The following is a 24084-nucleotide window of genomic DNA, read 5'->3' on the forward strand; positions in this document are numbered from 1 at the left end:
AATGACAACCGCCTACAACCATCGTCAACCAAGACCTCAACAATGTCCCTCGCCGCCGACTACTCGAGTGGAGAGTTGTTCCTTCTGGGTCCGTGCTGCTGCTGCTGCCACCACCCTAGAATCTGACCCTGTGGGTTCGTGCTGCTGCTGCCACCACCCTAGAATCTCACCCTGTGGGTTCGTGCTGCTGCTGCCACCACCCTAGAATCTCACCCTGTGGGTTCGTGCTGCTGCTGCCACCACCCTAGAATCTCACCCTGTGGGTTCGTGCTGCTGCTGCCACCACCCTAGAATCTCACCCTGTGGGTTCGTGCTGCTGCTGCCACCACCCTAGAATCTCACCCTGTGGGTTCGTGCTGCTGCTGCCACCACCCTAGAATCTCACCCTGTGGGTTCACGCTGCTGCTGCCACCACCCTAGAATCTCACCCTGTGGGTTCGTGCTGCTGCTGCCACCACCCTAGAATCTCACCCTGTGGGTTCACGCTGCTGCTGCCACCACCCTAGAATCTCACCCTGTGGGTTCGTGCTGCTGCTGCCACCACCCTAGAATCTCACCCTGTGGGTTCGTGCTGCTGCTGCCACCACCCTAGAATCTCACCCTGTGGGTTCACGCTGCTGCTGCCACCACCCTAGAATCTCACCCTGTGGGTTCGTGCTGCTGCTGCCACCACCCTAGAATCTCACCCTGTGGGTTCACGCTGCTGCTGCCACCACCCTAGAATCTCACCCTGTGGGTTCACGCTGCTGCTGCTGCCACCACCCTAGAATCTCACCCTGTGGGTTCGTGCTGCTGCTGCCACCACCCTAGAATCTCACCCTGTGGGTTCACGCTGCTGCTGCTGCCACCACCCTAGAATCTCACCCTGTGGGTTCGTGCTGCTGCTGCCACCACCCTAGAATCTCACCCTGTGGGTTCATGCTGCTGCTGTCACCACCCTAGAATCTCACCCTGTGGGTTCATGCTGCTGCTGTCACCACCCTAGAATCTCACCCTGTGGGTTCATGCTGCTGCTGTCACCACCCTAGAATCTCACCCTGTGGGTTCATGCTGCTGCTGTCACCACCCTAGAATCTCACCCTGTGGGTTCATGCTGCTGCTGTCACCACCCTAGAATCTCACCCTGTGGGTTCACGCTGCTGCTGCTGCCACCCTAGAATCTCACCCTGTGGGTTCACGCTGCTGCTGCCACCCTAGAATCTCACCCTGTGGGTTCATGCTGCTGCTGCCACCCTAGAATCTCACCCTGTGGGTTCATGCTGCTGTCACCACCCTAGAATCTCACCCTGTGGGTTCATGCTGCTGCTGCCACCCTAGAATCTCACCCTGTTGGTTCACGCTGCTGCTGCTGCCACCACCCTAGAATCTCACCCTGTGGGTTCATGCTGCTGCTGCCACCCTAGAATCTCACCCTGTGGGTTCATGCTGCTGCCACCACCCTAGAATCTCACCCTGTGGGTTCACGCTGCTGCTGCTGTCACCACCCTAGAATCTCACCCTGTGGGTTCACGCTGCTGGCCAACAGAGTGGAAGAGCGCGGACTTCCAGAATAAACTCCTCGTTCCAGACGCAAGCACTGTCATCATCGCGCCTCCTCGCTTTGCCATTCCTCCTGCTACACACTGTTAACGGAACCGTCATCCGCATCAGAACCGCAGCAACTTCTTCATAAGTTGAAAATGAAAGACAGGAGCCACGGCAGTGCGATTGTGGCCATGCAACACAAACTACGGACAATACCGCAACCCATCGATATACATGCACATAGACTCATGGTGATACACAGAGACCCGTAGAGACTCAAAACATATCGTGATACCCATAGATACGCAGATATAGATTAAAGACGAGCCACAGCAGTGCGATTGTGGCCATGCAACACAAACTACGGACCATCCAGCAACCCGCTGTGGCCCCGGGGCTCGTAGACCTCGACATTGACATTCAGCTCCTGCACGCATTGCGATCAATCGCCGTCATGGTCCGCGAGAACGGAGTAGAATAACAACGCAGTGTAATCATTGAGAGTCGCTACTCAGTAGCACGACCCGGTCGCCAGGGGGCGCTCCGGGCCGGGCTGCCCGGGCTGCCCGGGCAGGCGGCCCCCATCTCCGCGTCCCTTCCAGGCGAGGCCGAGGAAGGAGGCGCCTCCCGGTGCACGTGGAGACGGGGCCGCGGTGGGCATGGCGCGCAGCGCGGGCCAGTGCCGCCACTACCAGCGCGGCTGCGAGCTGCAGGTAGCGGCCCGGTGGCCTCCCAACCCCCGGCGGGGCCCCGGTGCCCCCGGGGAGACCACTGGGACCCCCCCCCCCACCCCCGTTCCCGCTAATCTCCGACGTCGCTCTGCGTGCGGCCTTCGGACCAACATTTTTAGGCTTGGAGGAATTACAATTGAACCATTTGGCAATGGTTGTTCGGCGAATTCGCGCGGTGTTAAAAGTCGTACACGGAGTCGATTGCGATCGGACGTTAAAGCGCAGAGGAGTCGCGGCCGCGTGGCCTGCGTGGTGAAGTATGGTGAAGCCTACCCTCCCACAGGGACCAGCGTGGTGAAGTATGGTGAATCCTACACACCCACATGGACCAGCGTGGTGAAGTATGGTGAATCCTACACACCACATGGACCAGCGTGGTGAAGTATGGTGAAGCCTACCCACCACATGGACCAGCGTGGTGAAGTATGGTGAATCCTACCCACCCACATGGACCAGCGTGGTGAAGTATGGTGAATCCTACCCACCCACATGGACCAGCGTGGTGAAGTATGGTGAATCCTACCCACCCACATGGACCAGCGTGGTGAAGTATGGTGAATCCTACACACCCACATGGACCAGCGTGGTGAAGTATGGTGAATCCTACACACCCACATGGACCAGCGTGGTGAAGTATGGTGAATCCTACCCACCACATGGACCAGCGTGGTGAAGTATGGTGAATCCTACACACCCACATGGACCAGCGTGGTGAAGTATGGTGAATCCTACCCACCCACATGGACCAGCGTGGTGAAGTATGGTTAACCCTACACACCCACATGGACCAGCGTGGTGAAGTATGGTGAAACCTACCCACCCACCCCACATGGGACCCCTCACGCTGTGAGGGGGTAGGGAGGCCCTCATTCACCCAGTGCGTGCACGTGTCGTGTTCGTGTGAAGATCGGAGCACCTAGCCTGGCACGAGTGACGTCATCACTTCTTGGCTGTCGTGTGAGAGCGTCAGTATATTGGCTAAATATTCCTCCTCGAAGCGTTTTCCTTTAGTTTGTAATTTACGACAACGTAGGTTGAGGTTAAAATCTTCAATGTGTTTATTTGTGTATGCTACCAGTCACTGGCTGTTAATCAAAGTGAATATAAAATGTTTATGGCTTTGATTAGAGGGGCACGTGGCCTTGTGGCTCCAAGTGCAGTTGGCAGGACGAGGAGGCGGGTGCGAGTGGCGTGATTCGTGTGGATGAGCAGGGCAACTTTATAGCTAGACGCATGTGTGGTGTGTGTTGAACTTCGTTCGCACCGTACGTAGCCAATCGTGCTAATCGCGCGGCGGGCGAGGTGTGCTCTTCAGTGACACCCGCATAGAGAGTATACACGACTGCAAATGTGTACGAGCTACAATGTTAATTTGTCAGGTGCAAACAGCAATAGTGGAACTCTGCGATACTCCAGGAACACTTAATGAGAGACGTGTGTTCGCTGCACATTACGACATTATTACTGTGATGCTTGACATGACACGGTAAGGAAACGTATTTCCACAGTCATCACGTAACCTTCATTTGACACTAATCGGAAAAGTGCGGGCTTGTGGCTTTCTGATATATCGGCAGATAAAACGCCTGCATCCCGCATCTGCCCCTCCATGTAACAAAAACAACTTTATATTTCATATTGACACGTCACATCAGCCACACGTTCTTCTGGGATGGCATCTTTTCAGCAGCTTAGGTTACAGACACGCACCCTGTGGGCCAGTGTAGACACTCAGAGGCCTCGCCAGCAGTCCGCGCCTTGTTTAAATCCCAATGCCCGTGAACTGTAGGTTACTTTGCGTACAGTGCATCTTGTGCTAAAACGAAGTATTTGTCTTTCTAACAGAGAGTGCCCTTGCCTTTAAACATCAGGCAGTTCATCTCCGAGGTTGAAGTTCCAGGTGGGAGTAGTCCCCCTGTTGGTGTGTGTGAGCGGTGGCGCAGTGGCGAGCACGCTGCGCTACAAACCAGGCAACTCAAGTTTGATTCCTGCTCACAGCACACACCAGTGACAATTATATGAACCAGTGCTGGGCCTCCCCTAGGTCGACTCGGCCTTAAACGAGTACCTGGTGCAGTGTGTAAATAGTGCCACTTGGGAGACAAAGGCGACCGGGTGTGTTGTTGGCCTCCTACCCCCTCATGTGCCGTGCCGGGCTTGATAGGCGGCTTCCAACAGCACTTGCCCTGAGAGTCTGCTCAGGCTATAGGGGGTATCTTTGTGTTTGTGTTCGCAGGCCCCAAGAGTCTGCTCAGGCTATAGGGGTATCTTTGTGTGTGTGTACGTAGGCCCCAAGAGTCTGCTACGGCTATAGGGGGTATCTTTGTGTGTGTGTACGTAGGCCCCAAGAGTCTGCTAAGGCTATAGGGGGTATCTTTGTGTTTGTGTACGCAGGCCCCAAGAGTCTGCTAGGGCTATAGGGGGTATCTTTGTGTGTGTGTACGCAGGCCCCATGCTGCAATGTCTTCTACCCGTGCCGCCTGTGTCACGATGACAAGGAGGACCACGCCATGGACCGCTTCCAGGTGACCACTGTGCGCTGCTCGAGCTGCAGCTCCGTCCAGCAGGTGTGTACACACCTTCAGAGCGTGGACACACACACACACACCTGTGCACACACAGGTACTCACCTGGGCCATGTTCATGCCTCGGTCTCTATGCTCACTCACACACAGCTGAGCAAATACACACCTGGGTTCAGGCATACTTTGGCCCATGTGTTCACCAAACATAGAGATCCCCCGTGTAGCCTTTAATGGACTACTCTTGGGGTAAGTGCTGTTAGCGAGCACCTATGAAGGTTAGGGTAGGTGGCCAAAACCATGCCCAGCCACCTCTTGTTTCTCCAAAACCATGGCAGGTACTCACTTAAGGGCGAGTCGACCTCGGGTAGGCCTAGAACCGCTTGAAATACTCGCCGCTGTTATTGGTCATGAGCGGGAATCGAACTTGAGTCGCCGGGTTCGTAAGTGCACTAACCACGCCACAACCACTCCCCGTACCCAAACAACAACATTTGCCACTAAGTGGCTGTGACAACACCACGGCACTAGTGCCAGGCTAGGTGCACACTGAGGCCACGTGAAATCTCAAAGGTTCTATGGCAGGAGGTAACAGGACAGACCTAGGTGTTTTGGGTTGACCGACTGAGATGACTGACAGTTACACCACCTGTGTTCCCTCATGTGCGAATGTGCTGTGTTTTAGCATAAAAATACACTGACGTCACATACAGTCGGGCAGGTGTGCACCTGGGCCCTCCAGCACACCTGCGACATGTGACACATTCCACGGTTGTGGAGGGATGCCGGTAGTTCTAGATGGGTCCTGGTGTACACGTGGTGTACACGTGGTGTGTAGTTCTATGCGGGTCCTGGTGTACACGTGGTGTACACGTGGTGTGTAGTTCTATGCGGGTCCTGGTGTACACGTGGTGTACACGTGGTGTGTAGTTCTATGTGGGTCCCGATGTCCACGTGGCGCGTACCTGACGGTGTGCAGGTGGGCAGGACGTGCACGCAGTGCGGCGTCGTGTTTGGCGAGTACTACTGCGACATCTGCCACCTGTACGACCGCGACAAGCAGCAGTACCACTGCTCCTCTTGCGGAATCTGCAGGTGAGATGCTCGCACCTCCGCCCTTGTCCCCCAGTTTCAAACTTGCCGGACGCCTCCGGTTTCTTCTCGCATTTGCCAAGGTGATTTAAAAGTGCTTGCACCCAAATGATGAAGTTTAAAAACCAAAAATGTAACAAGTATTGAAATATATCCGCATATCCAGCATGAAGCAAGTTTAAAGATGTGGGTCTTTACCACCGGCTTGCAGGCTTATATAATTTCAAAATAATAACTAAGAAGATCAGGGTCACCACCAAAAACATGAAACAATGTGAATATCCGAGGTGGTTGGGTGGCGCAGAAGTCAGAGGGGTGAGCTCGCGTCGCTGAGATCCTGGGTTCAAATGCAGGCAGCCGCTTGTGATTAAACCGGGTCCTCAGCCTGGACTCGAGTGACTTAACAATTGCTTTCTGCATTCAAGTTGGCAAAATTCCAGCTCTTACGAATGAGCTATAGCGGTTTTCTAGTCACGTGACGAGCATGAGTCCAAGTGGCGGCAGGGCGCGTGGGGAAGTGCTGCCGCCTACTGTGTGTTCCAGAATGAAACATTGTTCGGTGATTTGGCTGCTGCAATGAGTGGTGCACAAGCACCGTCCACGTGTCAGGCAAAGTATACCAGAGGATACGTGAAGGGACGTCAGAAGTAGCTCTGTGATATCCACTTCACTGTGCCATTCTCTAACACTGAGGGTTGTACTGCTCTGCGAGAGAATCCAAAGGGACACTTCATCTCATGATGTGACACTGAGAAACCCGTTCTTTTTTCTTTGCACGTGTCATGGGCAGGGTATGGCCTGTTAAAAGAAATCCTGCTGGGTTGGACAATAACGTTGGACGTAGAAACGGAACATTATCCCACTCATGTCAGACATCCCAGGATACACGTACACTTGGTGTGTATGCACCGGAGAAAGAGATATTTGTCTCTTGAGTTGAAGCTTCCTTAAGGCACTGCCAAGTTACACTGGTGTTATCAATTCAGGTTGGTGGAGGTGGGGAGCATAGACGTTGGTGCATAGTGCATTACAACAATATATGTTCTGCAATGCCCTCTACAAGTGTACATTGTCCTACTGTGCTCCCATCCGATCTCGGGTTCTGGGAGTTTTGCCGCAGTTTCTCGGCTTCTGGCATTGGGTGCTAGAATCCTCTCCGGACCTGGACGTGCGCCCCTCCCAGCGTTACCGTGCGTGTCTCTCTTGCAGGATCGGCCCAAGGGAGAACTTCTTCCACTGCTCTAAATGCAACCTGTGTCTGCCCACCTCCCTCCACGACAAGCACAAGGTAGAGCCGGGGCTATCCCATCGTTTAATTCACCGACGATTGTGACCCGCCACTTTCTCTCGTGTTGGATTACTCGGGCCACGATAACAATGACTGTTGCCCCCACGCACCGACTCCCGAAGGCGGGAACACCCCTCCGAGCTGTGGGCCGCTGTGGGCGGATTATCTGGAGGGCTTCGTGCGCGTGTGTTTTTCGGCGGCGGTATCATTTCGGTTCGCGTGCCAGGAAACTGTTCAGTTCCTGAATAAGCTGAGCACATGGAGCGAAACGTCGGACATAGTGGCATACGCCGCGCGGTGCAACGTGAAATCGCATCGGAGAGCTAGCGCAGCACAACCGCGAAAGTCGACGGAGTGACAAATCCAGCGAGTTCCACGTCGCAGAATGTCCGCACGCTCGTGTCTGCCCTGTCACTGCTGCATGTCTTACCTTCCCATCCTTCTTTGTCTCCCCCGTTTCTCCCCAGTGCGTGGAGAACGTGTCTCGGCAAAACTGCCCCGTGTGCATGGAGGTGAGAGGTTGGGCGGTGGTGGCTGGTTATTCACACTGTGTGTGCGCGTGTGCATGCGATTCGATGCACGCATCACGAGCGTAAGAATACATTTTTTGCAATCAAGCACCTTCCCTATGCAACTCACAAATGATCAACATTCAACAAATAATTTGGTGATGCTGCTTCTGCTGGGTTGGCAGTGGTGCGCAAGCACAGTTAACAAACGAACTGGGCACATTTGTCCAAAATCCCGTGGCCTTAATATAAAACAGACATATATACAACAGATGACATTTTGGGCAACGGCTCTTCTTCGCGAGCACTATAAGTATCCGTGTTTAAGCAACATGAGCACATGCAGGGGTGCACACGATGATGGCGATTCGTGTTCATGAAATATAATGTACAGCCCTTCCATCCACTGCTGGATGATGGTCCCTCCACTCGCATGGAGGTTGTTTGACTACTTCATGCTGTCAGGAGGATGTTTGACTACTCCATGCTGGACTGTTCAGGTTGTTAAAGCAGGTTGCGCAGAACTTGGTGCAGATATCACTTCTGGTAGCCGTAGTCGGGAGTTCAACTCGGATCTCCAGTGCTGTTTGGTCTCGCGTGTTTTGTCGGATTCCAGGATATGCACACGTCCCGAGACGCTGCCATGCCTCTGCCTTGTGGGCACCTCCTGCACAGGCAAGCACTGGTGTCACTGTGACCCACGCCGCACAACCACGCCGCACAACCACAACCACACCACGATCATATCCGTGGCACAACCACAAACACCACAACCACCGCACAACCACATCATGACTACACCCATGGCACAACCACATCATGACTACACCCATGGCACAACCACAACCATGGCACAACCAAAACGATGGCACATCTAAATTATACCACAATTCACAGAACTCTCTTCCCCCAGCCATCCGTGCTGTGTAATATAAAAACGCCCACTGTATATATAAAGCATTCTGGGATGCTGTCGCATTTATTTTATATGCTATGTAAATCGGCTTTGTATCGCGTTCACTCAAACAGAGCCCCGTAAACTATAAAACAAACACACCCACTGTTTCCATGCAGCGTGTTGACATGCGGTCACATTTAGACGATACATATAAATCCAGCTTGCGTTTGTGTCTATAAAATACACAACACGAATTAATCAGCCCACGACCACCTCCAACGCCACCTGCTGCACCACGTGTACGATACACGCGCCACTCCTCCCTCGGCCGTATCAGCTTTGAGTGAATCTCACCGGATGACTAACCACCTGGCCGCTTTCTGTCTGTCTGTCTGTGTCCCAGTGCTTGCTTCAAGCAGACGCTGAGATACAGGTGAGTGCAGGACGTGCAACTGCCACCACGCCCGCATCCACGAAGCGGGGTTGGGGGGGGGGCATTATCACCTCCGCCATCCTTACCACCTTCCCCCCTCCCCTAGCAAACAACCACAGCCATCACCTGCACGCTGTGTCCACAGCAGGCAGCCATAACTGGGGCTGTAGTTCACACAGTGTGCAGCTGTGAGTGGGCAGAAGCGGGGGTGCTGCTGCTGCCGCTGCTGTTGTTGTTCGCGGGTGTCCGTCACTAGCGCTCGGTTGTCTTGTGGCTCGTGTGTCAATCGCCGATGTTCACTCGTCGCGTTTAAACGTTGTTTGAGGTGGACGCTGCTGGTGATGGCTCGATTGCCGCTTTCTGTCCGACCAGTGGGGAAATCATCGTGCCGGTTGTTCACCATGGAAAGTCCCAAGACTTGTTTTAAGGAGGGTCCTGACACAATGGGATATTTGGCCAATTGCAAAAATGGGTGTTTCGCTTCGTGCGGGAGGCAAGTGGAGTGCCGAGGGAAAACTCTCCACGCTTGTGAAGGCAGTGACGGTCGGCAGTGACATCTCCTCGCCACATCCTGACAGCCCCGTGCCCTGGCGAGCTCTGGATGCCACCCATCTCAGTGCACCCACTGTAGATACAAGTTGATTGTGAATGGTGGTTGGCATAGATAGTGGCGCTTCTACTGCTGCTGCGGGTGATGATGCCGGTGGTAATGGTGCAGTGGTGGGGACGATGCGGATGGTGGTCCTGGTGATGACTCCTGGATGTGACTGCTGCTGGTGATCGTGGGGATGACGAGTGACTGTGATCGTGGTGGTGATGCTGCTGACACAGTAATGGTGCTGTGTGGAGTGGTGAGCACGCTTCTCTACGAACCTGGATACCCGAGTTCAAAGCCAGCACCAGTGATGATTGTCTGAACTGATACTGGCCCTCTCCTCGGTTGACTGCCTCAAATGAGTACCTGGTGCATTGTGTAAATGTCGGCACTAGGGAGACAAAGGCGGCCGGGCGTGATGCTGTCCACCCTCCCCCCCGTGTACTGTGCCAGCTTTCATAGGTACTTACTAACAGCACTTGCCCCAACAATCTGTTAAGGCTATAGGGGGATCTTTGTCTTTACGTGAGCAGTGCGTACCGCTGCCCGCTCTGCGCCCGATCCATGGTGCCCATGAGCTCCGTGTGGAGCGACATGGACGAGGAGGTGGCGCAGACGCCCATGCCGGAGGAATACCAGAATCTCCTCCTGACGGTGAGCCGCTCGCCACCCGCTCGCCACCCGCTCGCCACCCGCTCGCCACCCGCTCGCCACCCGCTCGCCACCCGCTCGCCACCCTGTGGTCACATGGATCGCCACTCACTGCACACAATCGTCACGTGCGTGATGATTGTTTACTGCAGTCACTGGCGACTGCAAACACCATCGGCTCGCCACACTTGAGTAACCGGTTCAATCACCGAAGGCTGAAACCCAGGTTTCGAGCCAGGATCTTGGCAGTGCTGTCTCATTGCTCGTGCATGGCCCTTGAGCTGCCCAGCCGCTCTCGTCGGCAACAATCTATCCACTGCTGGATGAAGCCAGGCAATCGTGGCCTTGTAATGCAACAACCCGTCAGACGCCTGCGAGTCGATACGCCCGCTCAGTTTCCCTCAGTTTCCATGGCTGCTGATGTCCCTTTGTTACCCCCCCCCCCCCCCCCCCCATTGTATCCGTTCCCAGATCCTGTGCAATGACTGCTTGGAGCGCACCCGGGTGCTGTTCCACGTGCTGGGCCTGAAGTGCGACAAGTGCGGCTCCTACAACACCTGCCGCACCGAGGAGAAGGCAGTAGAGGCGATGGTGGACAACCCCGAGTCTGCCTCCTGACACATCTCCGTCTGGAGATCAGGACCTCCTGACCTTCGACCTTCAAACGGATGCCGACCACAGACAGGAGTGGGGCCTCATTTTTTTTACATTTAAGATTCAAAGAAACTTGTTGTAGCTTACTCTTTGGTTCTTTCGGTAAAGTCACGTAGTTTGAAATAAAATAAATCACGACGTTTCGATTGCCACACAAGCGGTTGTTATCAGGCAAAGGAGTCGGCCTCTGCCGTGTTTCAGATCTGCCTCGTGTTCGCGAACACGGTCCGAGACATGTCGCATCCCCAGCGTTTGGCATTGTTGCTGCATTGGCACTCGTGCACCGCCCGTGCTTCATGTGTTGGTGCACTTGGGCTACGCCCGTCCCCAAACCCCTATAAACAATTTGCCTTTAGAGGCCGACTCCTTTGCCTGATGACCGCTTGTGTTGCGATCGAAATGTCGTGATTTTTATTTCTAACTACGTGACTTTACCGAAAGACCCAAAAAGTATGGATTTCTGCAGTCACGACAGCTTCAAATCAAGATTGTTGTAGCTTTGTGGTTTTTTATTTGCGGTAACACATAAATAAAACAAATTCCAAGAAAAGTGTTAAACTCTGCTCTGTGAAGTTTGAGTCCAGTACCCTCCTTCACATACCACCTCATCCAACCTCCATCTCCCCCCACCCCCTGCCAGCAGAGCCGTGAGGGGCCCCCCACACACCTTCAAACTAAACCAGCAGCACTGCACCTAACGGTGACGTCAGAGCCCAGGGCCCTGGGGTGGTCGCCCCAATTCGCCTCTGCCGCTGCTCTGCAGCCTCGCACAGCGCCATAGCGGAGATCGCCACGGGCGGGCGGCATTGCTACGCCTCCCGCTGGAGGAGCGGTGACTGGGCGACGATAGGTGGATGGGCTGGTGCTGTGTTTATCAGCAGAGGCCACTGCAGGAAAAATCCATTCGTGGATTGTCCTATGCTCCGTCGCCACCAGACCACATTGGGTGGGTGGCTAAAAGTGATGGGGGCTTTCTCCAGAAACTCCAGTTTCCTCCCACGCCAATCAAATGGGCAGGGAACTGGCCAAACGTCCTAATGTAGCAGGATCCTTTGCTGCATAAATATAAACAGTATTTATATTCCCGACGTCCTTTATCTGTCAAGTCTCACAGCAGTCACCAATCCAACTTCTCGGTTGTTGACGCGACAGTGGTTCCACGCTTGCTGTGTATTCACATCGGGTTTCCACGAGTCCAGTCCACCTCGTTGCAGTCTTCTCGGTTCAAATAGGAATTCGTGTCACAGGCTGCACGCACCCGATCTTTGTTGACAGTGTCCCGCGCAACCCAGAAAATGTGCGTTCAGCGGGAGCGGTGGTGCAGTGGTTAGCACGCTGTGTTACGAAACCCAGCGACCCGGGTTGGATTCCTGGCCACGGATAGCATCAGTGGCTAGTGACATCTGAATCGGTCTTGGGACTCGGCCTAAGTTGACTCGGCTCGACTTTAATACCGGTTACAGTAGGTGGGGGGGGGGGGAGGCCAGGCAGCCAGCCATGGTGCCATCCCCCTGGCACACCATGCTGACATCATCAGCTGTTCACTAACAGCACTTGCCTCAGCTGGTTGTTAAATGGTACAAGGGGGACATTTGCTTTTGTACAAACACGCGCACACACACACACAGTTCCTCGTCATGGGGAGTGCCCAGTGTAGTCGAAAGGAGAAGATTGGTGGAACTGTGGACAATGGTGAGAAACCAGCAGGCTCAGCCCGAACCGACCAGCAGGCTCAGCCCGAACCGACCAGCAGGCTCAGCCCGAACCGACCAGCAGGCTCAGCCCGAACCGACCAGCAGGCTCAGCCCGAAACCGACCAGCAGGCTCAGCCCGAACCGACCAGCAGGCTCAGCCCCAACCGACCAGCAGGCTCAGCCCCGAACCGACCAGCAGGCTCAGCCCCAACCGACCAGCAGGCTCAGCCCGAACCGACCAGCAGGCTCAGCCCCAACCGACCAGCAGGCTCAGCCCGAACCGACCAGCAGGCTCAGCCCCAACCGACCAGCAGGCTCAGCCCGAACCGACCAGCAGGCTCAGCCCGAACCGACCAGCAGGCTCAGCCCGAACCGACCAGCAGGCTCAGCCCGAACCGACCAGCAGGCTCGGCCCGAACCGACCAGCAGGCTCAGCCCGAACCGACCAGCAGGCTCAGCCCGAACCGACCAGCAGGCTCAGCCCGAACCGACCAGCAGGCTCAGCCCGAACCGACCAGCAGGCTCAGCCCGAACCGACCAGCAGGCTCAGCCCGAACCGACCAGCAGGCTCAGCCCGAACCGACCAGCAGGCTCAGCCCGAACCGACCAGCAGCTCAGCCCGAACCGACCAGCAGGCTCAGCCCGAACCGACCAGCAGGCTCAGCCCGAACCGACCAGCAGGCTCAGCCCGAACCGACCAGCAGGCTCAGCCCGAACCGACCAGCAGGCCAGGCCCCAACCACCTGGCCAGGTCAGGTCCCAACCCGTCACTAGGATCAGGTCCCAACCCGTCAGTGGGTTCAGGCCCCAAGCCCCTGGCCAGCTCAGGTCCCAAGCCTGCTGTGGCCGTGGAGGAGGCTCTCGAAGTTGGGTGTGCAGATGAGACGGTGGCACACGTGGCCCAGCACCGTCGCGTCGCCTGTGCGCCCCTCCTGCAGGCGCACCGACACCAGCTCCTGCGAGGGGGTGGAGGAGGTCATTAGGGTCGGAGGTTGGAAAGGTTTGACCGAGTCAAAGTTCCACCCCGGCTCTGTATGGGAAGCGCTAAGGCGAATCTATGAAACCTATGGCGAGTGACTTCATTTCATATGGGTGTATGTGAGCCTATGGGACTATGTGAACATAGGGGACTATGCGAGTCGGGGTGTGTGTGAATATATGGGTTTCTTTGTGAGTATGGGTCTCTGTCTAAGCCTTCGGCTCTCCATGTGAGCCAGTGGGGGTGTTTGTGTGAGAAAGCACGGACAATGACGCCTCTGCGGTGCGTTCCAGTCGCTCGTTGTATCCACCAGTTGCACGCGTCGTCAAGAGACCAAAAATCCCGGCATGGATTTTGTAGCCTCCACAAATTGGCACTGCGTAAGGAGCCGCCCTCCCTCCCAGTGCCTGCCTGACACCCTCCCGGTGCCCTCCCGGTGCCCTCCCGGTGCCTGCGTGACACCCTCCCGGTGCCCTCCCGGTGCCTGCCTGACACCCTCCCGGTGCCCTCCCGGTGCCCTCCCGGTGCCTGCGTGACACCCTCCCGGTGCCCTCCCGGTGCCCTCCCGGTGCCTGCGTGACACCCTCCCGGTGCCCTCCCGGTGCCCTCCCGGTGCCTGCCTGACACCCTCCCGGTGCCCTCCCGGTGCCTGCGTGACACCCTCCCGGTGCCCTCCCGGTGCCTGCGTGTACCTGCAAGAAGGAGCAGTTGGTTCCCATGCCGACATCAAGCTTGACGGTGCCCAGCACCAGTTGCACCTTCCCAGAGGCGCGCACAATCAGCCGCCCCACCTGGCCCTCGGAGAGGTCCCGAAGTGTGCAGGCACCATCGCCCTCTCCGCCGGCCTCCTGAGGACGCACGCATACACACACACACATGCACGCACGCACGCACCACGTTGCCGCGAGATGTGGGACCCAGCATCCAGGTGAGGTGCGCGTGCGTCCGCGTGATTCACCCTCCGCACTGCGTACTAAATACTTCCGAAGACAATCGCACGTTGCATGACGTCGTATAATATAATCCATGCGCACGCACAGTTTGTCTTGTTTTTAAGTACATAAAACGGCCACTGGTGTCAAGTTGATTTTGTTTAACCAGGCGAGAACTCGAGGGACGATGACGAGTCTCGTTCGCAACAGAGATCTGGGTTGTCAGCAAAATGACAAAAGCAAAACAAGCGAAATGAAGTACAGCAACGAAGCAAAGAGAAATCAGCACAAAAAACAACTGCACAAACACGTATCAATGGCAAGTAATAAACTCCGTGCAGCATAAAGTCAGGCTCGGGCAGATTACCCCTAGAGACTAATCACGGTGCATTTACAGATATTCGTTACAGAAACATCAAAAGATATAAGGTAACCATTGTATCAACATGTAAACCAGTAGTTTTTATACATTTTTAGAGAGGGGGGCCCCTTTTGCTGATAAGACTTCAGTGTGAGGGCCGCCACACATTTGAAACCATTGGGTTTGACAGCATGATAGGGTGTTTTAATATTTGTGTATTGTCGGGGGCCGCACGTCAGGGGCCACACGAAAGGCCACCAGGGACCGCCACCATCAGTCGCCCGCGGGCTTTGCAATGAAGAACACTGCCGTGAAAACAGACGAGGGTCCGCATCAAACGCAATTGCGAGGCGATGCTGATCCCTGCTTCGTGGGTTAGCGCCCTCACCTCGGCCTTCTCCTGCTTGAGCAGCATCGTCTGGCCGTCCTCCGTCTTAATTTCCCGCTTGATGGATCGCTCGTCGGCTCCGGCCGCGTCGCCCGCCCCGCGGGACGCCGGCTGTCCCGGCAGCGTGTCGGGCAGCTGCAGGAACAGCAGCCCAGAGTCGGCGGCGTCGCCACCGCCGGGGCCGCGACCCTCCTCCTCCTCCTCCTGCAGGCGAAGCTGGCGCAGCAGCTGGCTCACCGTTATCGGCGCGGACGAGGAGAGATGGGGCGGAGGAGCGAGCACCGGTCCTCCCTCCTCATCCTTCACCTCCGTGCCAGGCTCCTGTTTGACTGCGGGGGACGATGAACGGGCCCATGCTAAATAGACGTCAAATGACTCGCCACCACTATCGTCATTATCATCATCACCACCATCATCATCAGGAATTGTTCATGAGGATGAATTGGGAATAGAACAATGGGCAATTTAGAGGCCAATCGATAAACTGAGCAATCCGGTTTATTTTCCGGGTCACCGGTAGTTTGACTCAATAGCACGTGACCAGTGGCCACAGCCCATAACGAGAGGCATACTCGACGTGGTGTGTGCCCGGCACAGACATATTTTCTGGTTCGTCGATAGATTGTTAGCCACCACAGCCATTGCGAGTATACTGGATGTGGTGTGCCAGGTGTGGAAATCTTTACCGGGTCACAGACCGAGACAGATGTCTAAACTGTATCCCTGACTTCATTGTTGTAAATTGCTGACCTCGTGCCCCCTCCTGCACATCTGTGAAAAAGAGCTTCACAGCTCATCAGATTCCTCCAGTATATCAAAAATAAAATCTGATTCCAACTCTAATGGTTCTGATAAGAGCGTAAGGATACGGATTTGCACTTAATGGGGCGCCGTCAAACCTCGGCAACTCAAAGCACCTTGCGTCGTGACACTTCTCATCTCTGCCCTGCTCGAGTCTGACCAAGGGTGCCCCCACCCTGGTGGCAGCTGCCCCTGTGCAGTCCGAGCTAAACGCAGAACCGCCCTGACTGCCAGCAGGGAGGGTGGGGGGCGATGCCGCTGTGGATGGTTTTGCCCAATGGTTGATGAAGCGCCATGCCCGAGCTCCGTCGCCGTGGTTACCTTTGACGGCCTGCGGCGGGTCCACCTCCATCTTCTCCACCTTCGCCTTGCAGGAGGGTTCGTCGCGGAACGTGTCGCCGGAGTGGGACAGCGGCAGCTGGATGGGCAGGTTCCCGGGGTCGTTGACGAGCCCCGGGTCATCGACGAACTGCCTCGCACAGGTTGGAATCGTCGTTTAGGGGGGGCGGGGGGGGTGGTGGATGGGGTGGTGGCTGCTTGGCTGTTACTCACTCACGGCACTCCGGCTTGTTCAAGGCTCTCCGGGGGATTGCTATATTTGCGATGCGTGCATGTGTACACGTGTGTACGCGTGTGTACGCGTGTGTACGCGTGTGTACGCGTGTGTACACGTGTGTACGCGTGTGTACGCATGTGTACGCGTGTGCGAGTGTCTTGTGCTCACGTCGTCTCGCTCGAGCATGTTGAGCAACTTCTTGGTCTCCTCCTCCGTCTCGCACTTCTCCTTCTTGATGTTGATGATGGGGGTGAGGCCGGTCTGGGCGGGATTGGGCGTAGCCTCCCAGCCTGCTCGCCACACGCAGACAAAGACCCGCCCCCATATAGCCTTAATAAGACTGTTGGGGTTCGTGCTGTTAGCCGGCACCTATGAAGGCCAGAACGATACACAAGGGGGTGGGTGGCCAGCATCACGCCCAGCCGCCTTTGTCTTCCCAGTGGTAATGTTTACACACACACACTGTACTCATTTGAGGCCGAGTCAAACTCGGGGAGTCCCAGGACCAGTTCAGATAATCGTCACTGTTGTTGGCCGTGAGCAGAAATCGAATTCGGGTTGTAGGGTTCGTAGCGCAGCGCTACGAATCCCTGCACCACCACACACATACGCGCGCATACACACGCACTCACAGCACCGCCAACACCCACATGACACCTCGACCACAACATAACACGTGATGACAACACCGCTCACACAACACACGCCAAACGTGACACTGCCGCCAGTCCTCCCACACTGCCACCACCCACACAAAAACGCCACAATCCATGCACACCGTGGTTGATCGTGGCGAAAGGCACGAATTAGTCCGTACTCCGGCACTAAAGTTCCAAAAGCCGCGCAACGCGCTCACCGCCCGTCTTGCGCCGCAGTCCGTCGGCCGGACCCTGCTCGAAAATTGAGTGAGACTGGATGACCTCGCCGCGACCTCGACCCCGACCCCGACCGTCACGGGGGCCGCCTCGCTCGCGACCCCTCGGCTTGGCGCCACGTCCGGGCGACGGGCCGCCCTCCTCCCTGGGTCTGGGACATGGGGTCGGCACAGGGTCGGCACAGGGTCACCAACGGGAACGGCACGGGATCAGCGCATGGCACGGTCCCCGCGATACTTCTGGGATCACTGGCCAAGATGGTCATGACCTTGTAAGAGGTCGCCATCGAGAGCCCTGGTGGCTCAAAGGGCTGAGCGCTGAGACGGCACCCTCTGCGATCCTTGCTTTGAATCCAGGCAGCAGCCGGTGATTAAATTGGGTCCTCAGGAAGGGTGAGTTCATGGTCTAAATCTGGACTCGATTTACTTAAATTTAGTTTTGTATTTAATTTGGCTAAAATCCCAATGTGAGATTTCTAACACAATGGGATGTACCGTTCTGCCAGAGATTTGTAAGGACCCCTCGTCATTGTGGATTGCAGTCTGCCAGGCTCGGTTGCAGCGAGCAAAGCGAAGCCAGTGGAGTTGGAGCGGTACCTTTCCATTTTGCCAAACTGATACAGATTTAGCTGGGGGGTGCGTAGGGGGAGGTAGGGGGAGGTGGGGGGGGGGAGGGTGGTGGGGGGTAGAGCATCGGAACAAGCCAGTGACATTGGTCCAAGGGCTCAAAAGCGGATGGCGAGTTGGCCGATTACTTTGTTTTTGCATCCAGGTCACAGCAGCTGATTCCCAGATTGCCAGGGTTAAACCCGGAGCAATGCGACTCCCAAGAGGGAGTTTACCAAGGGCTGAGGCCACGCGCTCAGTGCAGCAGCAACAGCAGCAGCATTATCACCGACTATTTATACTGTGACAGGGGGAGCCCTCCTGTGGCAGCTGTCCCTGTGCAGCACACGCTGAACGCAGCACTGGCCTGCAAGTGACAGAAAGAAGCAACTCTCACCTCTCATTCACTTTTCGGACCGGGATGTTCGGCGCGAACGTTTTCTGTGAAGGGAAAAGCAACGGAAGGGGGGAGGAGCCGTCAGAGTGGTTTTGTGGGACGCGACATCAAACCCAGCCGCCCTCCTAGACAACCTCCGCCGCCAAGAACCCGCAGAGTTATTTCCAGCGCCCAAAGGCGACGATCGATGCAAATCCAGGTCGCGCAGCCTCCGGGCTCGCACGCAAATCCCATTAGAGTAATCGCCTTACGCAGCTGTGCGGTGCTGCTGCATGTATTTGAGGAACGTGAACCTCCCCGCATGAGCACGAATGTTTCGACAGCAACCTACACACAACGGGTGTGTGGGCAGGTGGGTGTTTGCATTCCAAAATCAATGTTTATCAACACAGGAAAAAAAATATAGATATCGTATCATAATTCAATTTGGTAATACATAAAAAAGGAGGCGGTAAATGAGAACAAAATTATGTTGGAATTTCTTAGACTGTTACGTAGCAAACCCGGAATTGCGAGACAGAGTTGTGGTGGTTTCCTGTTTGTTCGCTGTGGGGAGGCGGAGGCATTGGAAAATCACAACCCTGACCTCGTGCACAGCTCAGTGACCTCTGCCCTTCATTCGTGACCCGTTACACCATTCACGCGAGGCTGCCAGGGCTGGGAACACCAACATCATCAACCGCACGCAATGTGAGGCGGGGCTCTTGTTAAAGCCCTGCTGCGGATTAGAGCTGGGTTAGGGCTGGGACCTGTGGCCGGGTGGCTACTTGGTTCGGGTTAAGATTCGGTCTGGTGCGAGGAGTTGGTTGTATGAATTGGTTCAGAAAGATTAACAATAAGCTCCAGTAGCTTGTTGGTTCGGGTTTATGAGTATGCCTAGACATGGTGGCTGGTTAGGGTTAGAACTCGTGCGCTCCGCTCCCAAATCGCTTGCCACACAACACTCGTCCAGCACTTCTCAACCGCGATCGATCTCACCAAGGAGCGGACAGTGCCCAATAATGGCCGCACACGCATGCCACGTGGCAATTCGAGTCACGTGGCGCGGCGGCGCGTGTGAAGGAAGCCGCGTGGACCGGCCACCTTTTTCACGCCGCCCAGGGTGAGGTCTCGAGAGCGGATGGACGGGAGACGGCCCGGAGTTGGGGCACCCGCGATCGGGGGCCCCTTCCTGCCGGGCAGCAGCATGGGAGAGGCCGAGGGCGCGGGGGACTTTGCCCCGTCCCCAGCGCCCGAGCCCGTAGGCCCCGACATCGCTCCGCCGCTCTGGAGAGGCGGCTCCTATAGGGCACGGGGGCTCCCTCTGGTGGCAGACACGGATATTTGCTGTTAGTACCTTGGTCTCATTTTTCGATTTCAAGCTTTCGTGACTGCAGGGATTCATCTTCTTGGTTATTTCGGTAAAGTCACGTAGAATTGAAATAATAAAATAATAATGGTCTCATGGTTTATACACTCGATTTGCAATCCAGAGGTCGCCGTTTTGATCTCCCGGGGCGGCAGTTGAAACAATGAGCAAGCTATCTTCTTGGTTCTTTCGGTAAAGTCAGACTCTGTCGCCTCGACGGACCTGGTTTTCACCTGAGGACGGCTGCTTGCGTTGTGGCCGAAACGTCGTGAGAATAATTTTATTATGTTTTCTTTTATTATTTTATTACTTCCCTTCTACGTGACTTTACCGAAAGAACCAAGAAGATGAATCCCTGCAGTCACGAAAGCTTTAAATCAAAATCTAATGAGCAAGCTAATTAAATCGTTCCGCATCGGGCCACCCAGCAGTATAAATGGACCCACCAGCGTGTCGCTCGGCAGGGCAAAGCGTGGGTGTGCACGGCTCTCTCGAGACGTCTGGCTGCGTGGAATCGGCCAGAACAGAAGGGCTCCACCAGCAGGGCCCGCGCCTCTACCAACTGCGATCAGCACGGCTGGCTACTTACGGTGCGATCTAAATTCAACATCCTGTAGTTACTTACCTCTCTACCTTGATACATGTCGAGAACGTCGTCAATCCACTGCTGGAAACTATATTACCGGCAATAATGCTCGTTAAAAAAAAAGTGTATTTGAGTTGAACAAGGCCCCATCGCAAAGTGTGCTACACCTGCCAATTACCGGGGAGACCCAGATAAGTCGAAACCGGCCCAGCTTGATGTAGTAATACAAGAACAAACCTGCTGGAAAGCATCGGTTCAAACGGATATTTGTGTGAAGCAATGAATATAAATGTATTTTTAAATAGAGTACAGCCCTGTCGTCAATCCTGCACCGGGTGCCCCGCCACGCTGTGCGAGCAGCTGGCGAGGCCGGGCTGTCGCACACACGCTGGGACACACACACACGTGCAGTGCGAGCTGCGTGTTTCTGCGCTGCAAACATGCCGCTCGCAGCCTCGTCCCGCGGCCGACAGACACCGCCTTGTATGCGCGGCTGTCGCCTATCCAAGCACGAGCCAGGCTCGGTCCTGCTTAACCTATGGCCAATGGACTAAAAACATCAATCCCGCAATCGGCCCCACACCGACAAGAACTGCCCCCATCTCTCTCACCCCGCTTTCACATTCCTGGGCGCGGCCGCCTCTCTCGACCGGCGAGAGTGTGGCGAACACGGCGGGCCAAGCAGACAACGCGGCAGGCTCCATCGCCGACTAGGCCCCGCATGTGTCTGAATGTTACGGCACAGCATCACGGAGGGGCGAATTTGAGTCCCGGGGTCTCCATGAGTGCCCCCTCCCCTCAAGTCTCCCGCCGTGAATGTGAGTCCCCTCCAAAAGGAGTGGGAAAGGTGGGGGGAGTCCCATACCACAATCCCAGTTTCCCGGAGTCTCGGAGTCGCCTTTACCACGCGGCCCGCGTTCGGCGATCAAGAACATCGGCTCCGCCCTCTCTGATTGGTCGAGCGGCCCGGCGGTCTCAGCCAATCAAGTCGCGATGTGAATGGGGAAACCCCCAGAACGAAGATGACGACATCGGCGGAGTTCCCTTCGCGGCGCGGGCGCTGCGTGGAGATGATAAACGACCCCGCGGTGAGAACCGGTTATCTCTATTAAGAGAAAAACCGGTTATCTCTATTAAGAGAAAACCGGTTATCTCTATTAAGAGAAAACCGGTTATCTCTATTAAGAGAAAACCGGTTATCTCTATTAAGAGAAAACCGGTTATCTCTATTAAGAGAAAACCGGTTATCTCTATTAAGAGAAAACCGGTTATCTCTATTAAGAGAAAACCGGTTATCTCTATTAAGAGAAAACCGGTTATCTCTATTAAGAGAAAACCGGTTATCGCTATTAAGAGAAACCGGTTATCTCTATTAGAGAAAACCGGTTATCTCTATTAAGAGAAAACCGGTTATCTCTATTAAGAGAAAACCGGTTATCTCTATTAAGAGAAAACCGGTTATCTCTATTAAGAGAAAACCGGTTATCTCTATTAAGAGAAAACCGGTTATCTCTATTAAGAGAAAACCGGTTATCTCTATTAAGAGAAAACCGGTTATCTCTATTAAGAGAAAACCGGTTATCTCTATTAAGAGAAAACCGGTTATCTCTATTAAGAGAAAACCGGTTATCTCTATTAAGAGAAAACCGGTTATCTCTATTAGAGAAAACCGGTTATCTCTATTAAGGGAAAACCGGTTATCTCTATTAAGGGAAAACCGGTTATCTCTATTAAGAGAAAACCGGTTATCTCTATTAAGAGAAAACCGGTTATCTCTATTAAGAGAAACCGGTTATCTCTATTAAGAGAAACCCGGTTATCTCTATTAAGAGAAAACCGGTTATCTCTATTAAGAGAAAACCGGTTATCTCTATTGAAAGAAAACCGGTTATCTATATCGGGAACCGGTTATCTCTATTGAGAGAAAACCGGTTATCTTTATTGAGAGAGAACCGGTTATCTCTATTGAGAGAGATAACCGGTTATCTTTAGTGAGAACTGCAGAAGGAATCTGATGAGCTATGAAGCTATTTTTCACAGATGTCCAGTCGGGGCTGGTCAGCAAGTTGCAGCAACAAACAGCACAACAACACGATATGTGTGCAAAGTAGAGTGAAGGTCAGCCAGTCACTACAAATACATAAGCACAAACGCTGTAGTTTGACTTTGGAATGGCCGGTGTGATTTAATATATCAGCCATCGCGACAGATGGTGGTGATTTGGGGAGACCTATTCAGTAATGGATATAATCTGACTGATGATTTTATTCTCTTACTTTTGCTTTTAGAATGTGTGTATATTGAACTTCTTTCGCACCGTACGTAACCAACCATGCTAATCGGAGGTGCGAGAGAAGAATCATAAGTCAGACATTTGCTGGCAGACAACATCGAAGCATTCCACAGATTGAAACAAATAAACTTAATAAGAACAATTATGCTGTAAACTTACTTCACGCCTAAACTTGAGTGATTTTAAACGAATCAGTTTAATGACGACAGAGGTGGCACAATGGAGATGCAGGTTCATTGATGTGTTAAGAAGGGCTATTGCCCGAACCGTCACCGATTATATGTTTCTTTAAAGCAGTGTTGTTGACGAGTGTGCTGATTATATATATAATTAACGGGGCATAACAAATCTTGACTTAAAGCTTTTCGTGACTTCAAAGAGTATGGAGCATAACAACTGAAGGTTATTTGAGCTTTCAGTTGTGTTTTTAGTTCCTGAAGTAGCTCGCAGCACGTGAAGCGAAACGTCGAACACAATGCCGAACAATATTGTGTACAACCAGGAAGCGCACTCGAGACAGCCCCACCGAGACGCGCTTCGCTCGAGGTTCTATTTTATGAAGCTCAGCTCCTAGCAACCACCGTGGCTCAACACAGCAACGCGTTGAGCGGGTCTCACACAAACAAAAATCAACACACTCACAAACAACACTGTTGCCTTAAAGGGAAAAACCATGTATAACAGGCGACGGTTCAGGCAATGGTCTTTCATTTCAAATGAATAGAGAGGCCGGAGTGATAGAAACGGGTAATGCGAGGTGGCGCATGCCACCTCGGGGCATGATGGGAATTAAATTACATTTGGTGACACGTGTACAGCAGTACCCACTGGATAACCAAAGCCTTCAATAGTAATCAACAAAGCATTGGAATATCGATTCCTGCGGATCTCCCACTGTTCGATTCCAGTGCCGTTCCCAGCGGCGGAAGAGACGCGACGCAGGTCAACGTGGACGTTGGGGCCGACGTTGGCTCAACGTTGGACCAACGTTGGTCCAATGGTTTCGGGCCACGTGCCAACGTCTTCCGACCTTGGCGCGTGGCCGCTGGGCAGGCGGCCACGCCACCGCACTGCGGGGCGACGGCGCCTCGTCACGCCGCTCGTCGGGCGCCGGTAGCGACACGCCCGCGACAATGCAGGGCGCATTCATTGGGGAGGACATTCGGACACAGTGGCGCCATCGTCGACGTCAGAATACCCTGCAAAAACATGTTGCAGCAGCGGACGGAGACACGCCCGTTACACCCGCCACATCACCCACTGGACGTCCGTGAAAAAAGCGATTCATAGCTCATCAGATTCCTCCTCCCTTCTAAATAAAGACAACAGATTCTGAAATCAAATCCAGCGTGTGCGGTGCACTCAAGATGTG

General features: G+C 54.4%; 3 protein-coding genes across 4 annotated transcripts in view; 1 reads left to right on the top strand and 2 right to left on the bottom strand.

Annotated features, from left to right (window-relative positions):
* The window catches only part of LOC133350484 (serine/arginine repetitive matrix protein 2-like), a 19646-nt gene extending 17461 nt beyond the window's left edge, over positions 1-2185 (bottom strand). Inside the window, exons 1-2 of the mRNA XM_061564822.1 lie at positions 2057-2185; positions 1894-1951 (exon numbers count right to left, since the gene is read on the bottom strand). Of these exons, the coding sequence (XP_061420806.1) occupies positions 1894-1951; positions 2057-2185 (187 nt within the window). The remainder of the gene's footprint in view (positions 1-1893; positions 1952-2056) is intronic.
* LOC133350511 (RING finger and CHY zinc finger domain-containing protein 1-like) lies at positions 2076-11447 on the top strand. The gene is made up of 9 exons (XM_061564867.1): positions 2076-2237; positions 4703-4822; positions 5757-5872; positions 7079-7157; positions 7625-7669; positions 8283-8341; positions 8968-8997; positions 10126-10246; positions 10715-11447. Exons 1-9 carry the CDS (start codon positions 2184-2186, stop codon positions 10859-10861), a joined length of 771 nt encoding a protein of 256 aa, XP_061420851.1. The 5' UTR covers positions 2076-2183; the 3' UTR covers positions 10862-11447.
* A 1777-nt stretch (positions 11448-13224) lies between these two features.
* On the bottom strand, positions 13225-21393 carry LOC133350512 (DNA-directed RNA polymerase III subunit RPC4-like). Of its 2 annotated transcripts, none has more exons than XM_061564870.1 (9): positions 21324-21336; positions 19569-19788; positions 18486-18529; positions 17465-17634; positions 16777-16898; positions 16374-16521; positions 15252-15580; positions 14263-14418; positions 13225-13547 (listed from the first exon to the last, which is right to left on the bottom strand). In XM_061564870.1, the coding sequence occupies exons 2-9, from the start codon at positions 19737-19739 to the stop codon at positions 13416-13418; spliced, it is 1272 nt and encodes a 423-aa protein (XP_061420854.1). In that variant the 5' UTR covers positions 19740-19788; positions 21324-21336; the 3' UTR covers positions 13225-13415. The 2 variants fall into 2 exon arrangements, with proteins under 2 accessions (XP_061420854.1, XP_061420853.1); XM_061564869.1 differs by having other exon boundaries at positions 13226-13547; positions 21285-21393.
* Between the last annotated feature and the right edge of the window lie 2691 nt (positions 21394-24084).

This window comes from Lethenteron reissneri, chromosome 34 (assembly GCF_015708825.2).
Source record: "Lethenteron reissneri isolate LAM-NWPU_2019-01 chromosome 34, ASM1570882v1, whole genome shotgun sequence".
NCBI classification, from domain to species: domain Eukaryota; kingdom Metazoa; phylum Chordata; class Hyperoartia; order Petromyzontiformes; family Petromyzontidae; genus Lethenteron; species Lethenteron reissneri.